A 1,711-nucleotide genomic window follows, 5' to 3' on the forward strand; every position below is an offset into this window, starting at 1 on the left:
AATGTAATTGTACATGTTGGAGTATAGTATATATTCTTCCGGTAGGGAAATAAAATATTTGATTGGTCAACAGCATAGTATTCAAACATCGGGAAGTACAATATTACAGCCCAAGAGTCCTCGACCACTCCATGTTTTCGGTATTAATATCAGCTCTAAGTGTTGGTTTCCTCGCTTTATTTTCAGTGGAATTCTTTGATTTTGCATGTGGCGCACAATGATGCCAAATTGAATTAAATCTTTTTGAAAGTTTCTGCAGTTAATTGTGCCGAATTCCAATAGCTCATCACCTACTTTTAAACCCTGTATAAAAATGTGATTAAATATTTTGCATCATCAAATGTTAATTTATATCTTACAGCTTCTTCAGCAGGCGAGCCAGGATTTATCATATTCACCTTGGCTATGGCTAGCGCTGTTGACGAAGCACAGGACCCATTACTGGTATTTGACATCTCACTATCATCTTCCAAATGCATCCCTGATGCTTTGTGTGATAATCCCTGTGCCCGTTCCTCAGCTGCTTCTGCGTGTAATTTATGCATTTGTTTTTCAATTTCCTTCATTAACGCTTTGTGATCATTTTGTAGACAAATTATTTGTTGGCGCGCTTGCCGTACTTGAAAAACATCAATATCGTTCCGCGGAAATCCATCTGCATCCACCAAAGTTCCGTGCATTCCAACATCGTCATTCTACAGATAGGAAGTATGGGAGTAAATAACTCGATTGCTAACTATGACTTAGCATATATGCAGAATTATAATCCAAAAGGCTTAAGACACATACGAGAATCAATAGAGAAACGGACTTACATTTCTTAAAATAACACCATATTCGGATATTCTGGATTCAAGTTTTTCCTTTTCGCCCATAAGTTTAAGTACCAAGTCTTTAGTGGGATTTGGCATCGGCACAACCATTTTTTAGACAATTTGACAATTTTTGACGATTATTTCGAGAATTTATTAAATAGATACGTCAAAACAATATATATATATATATTCTTGTACCAATTAGAGATGTGATGCATCGAAAACTCGAAACTCGATGTATAAATAGTCGATGCATCGAGACATCGGCTTTGTTTCTTTTCTTTTCTAGCAGATAATTATCAGGAAGAAGAAGAATGAGAAAATTAAAAAAATTTAGCAACAATGATAGAATACAAGAGGAGAAGATTTTTGAGAATAAATTTTGTGTGACGTCACACTGGTGCAATTGCGAGAGAGAAATGCCAAAACGTGAGCAAGAATGGAAGAAGAAGAAAACATGTTGCAGGGAAAACGTAAACAAGTTGCACAAGTGTGACGTCATACAAACAACGATTCTGTCAAATTCACTGAGAGAGGAATAGCGGTACCGTGATTGGCGCAACATCTATTTCTCTCAATCGTGAGAATTTAGCTCACAGAGACCGAAATAACGAAGAAGTAAAGAAACGCAAAACTAGCCGAAACTAGCAATTAATCAGCTGATCGATGTATTTGACTATTGAAAATATTTGGCGCGAATTTTTGTTTATCCATTTTGACAGCTGTTAGTTTCTGCTAGTAAAAATTTTACTAGCAGAAATTAGCAGGAGAGCCAAACAAAAGAAGAGCGTAAGAACGAGAGAGAGCTGCTAGTTTCTGCAAGTTGTTTGGGTTAAGAAACGCTTTCCAATTGAAATTAGTGATAATTTGTTATAATTATCTGTTAAGAAAAAAAG

The 1,711-nt window shown here is 35.9% G+C and overlaps 2 protein-coding genes across 2 annotated transcripts in view; one reads left to right on the plus strand and one right to left on the minus strand.

Moving 5' to 3' along the window:
* LOC118736876 (26S proteasome non-ATPase regulatory subunit 9) lies at positions 1-1,091 on the minus strand. The gene is made up of 3 exons (XM_036466982.1): positions 816-1,091; positions 360-695; positions 1-303 (listed from the first exon to the last, which is right to left on the minus strand). Exons 1-3 carry the CDS (start codon positions 921-923, stop codon positions 82-84), a joined length of 666 nt encoding a protein of 221 aa, XP_036322875.1. The 5' UTR covers positions 924-1,091; the 3' UTR covers positions 1-81.
* LOC118736875 (two pore potassium channel protein sup-9) overlaps positions 1-1,711 on the plus strand; it is a 57,548-nt gene that overhangs the window by 882 nt on the left and 54,955 nt on the right. The gene's annotated exons all lie outside the window — the stretch shown is intronic.

Source organism: Rhagoletis pomonella, unplaced genomic scaffold (genome assembly GCF_013731165.1).
Source record: "Rhagoletis pomonella isolate Grant_MI unplaced genomic scaffold, Rhpom_1.0 Rhpom_scaffold_00004, whole genome shotgun sequence".
In the NCBI taxonomy this organism is placed as follows: domain Eukaryota; kingdom Metazoa; phylum Arthropoda; class Insecta; order Diptera; family Tephritidae; genus Rhagoletis; species Rhagoletis pomonella.

Bases quoted from the DNA above. Each gene is read 5' to 3' on its own strand.
- LOC118736876 (XM_036466982.1), bottom strand. From the start codon at position 923: ATGGTTGTGCCGATGCCAAATCCCACTAAAGACTTGGTACTTAAACTT. The intron at 696-815 runs GTAAGTCCGTTT...TCCTATCTGTAG, and splicing joins ATGGTGTTATTTTAAGAAAT to AATGACGATGTTGGAATGCA. The intron at 304-359 runs GTAAGATATAAA...ATTTTTATACAG, and splicing joins GCTCGCCTGCTGAAGAAGCT to GGTTTAAAAGTAGGTGATGA.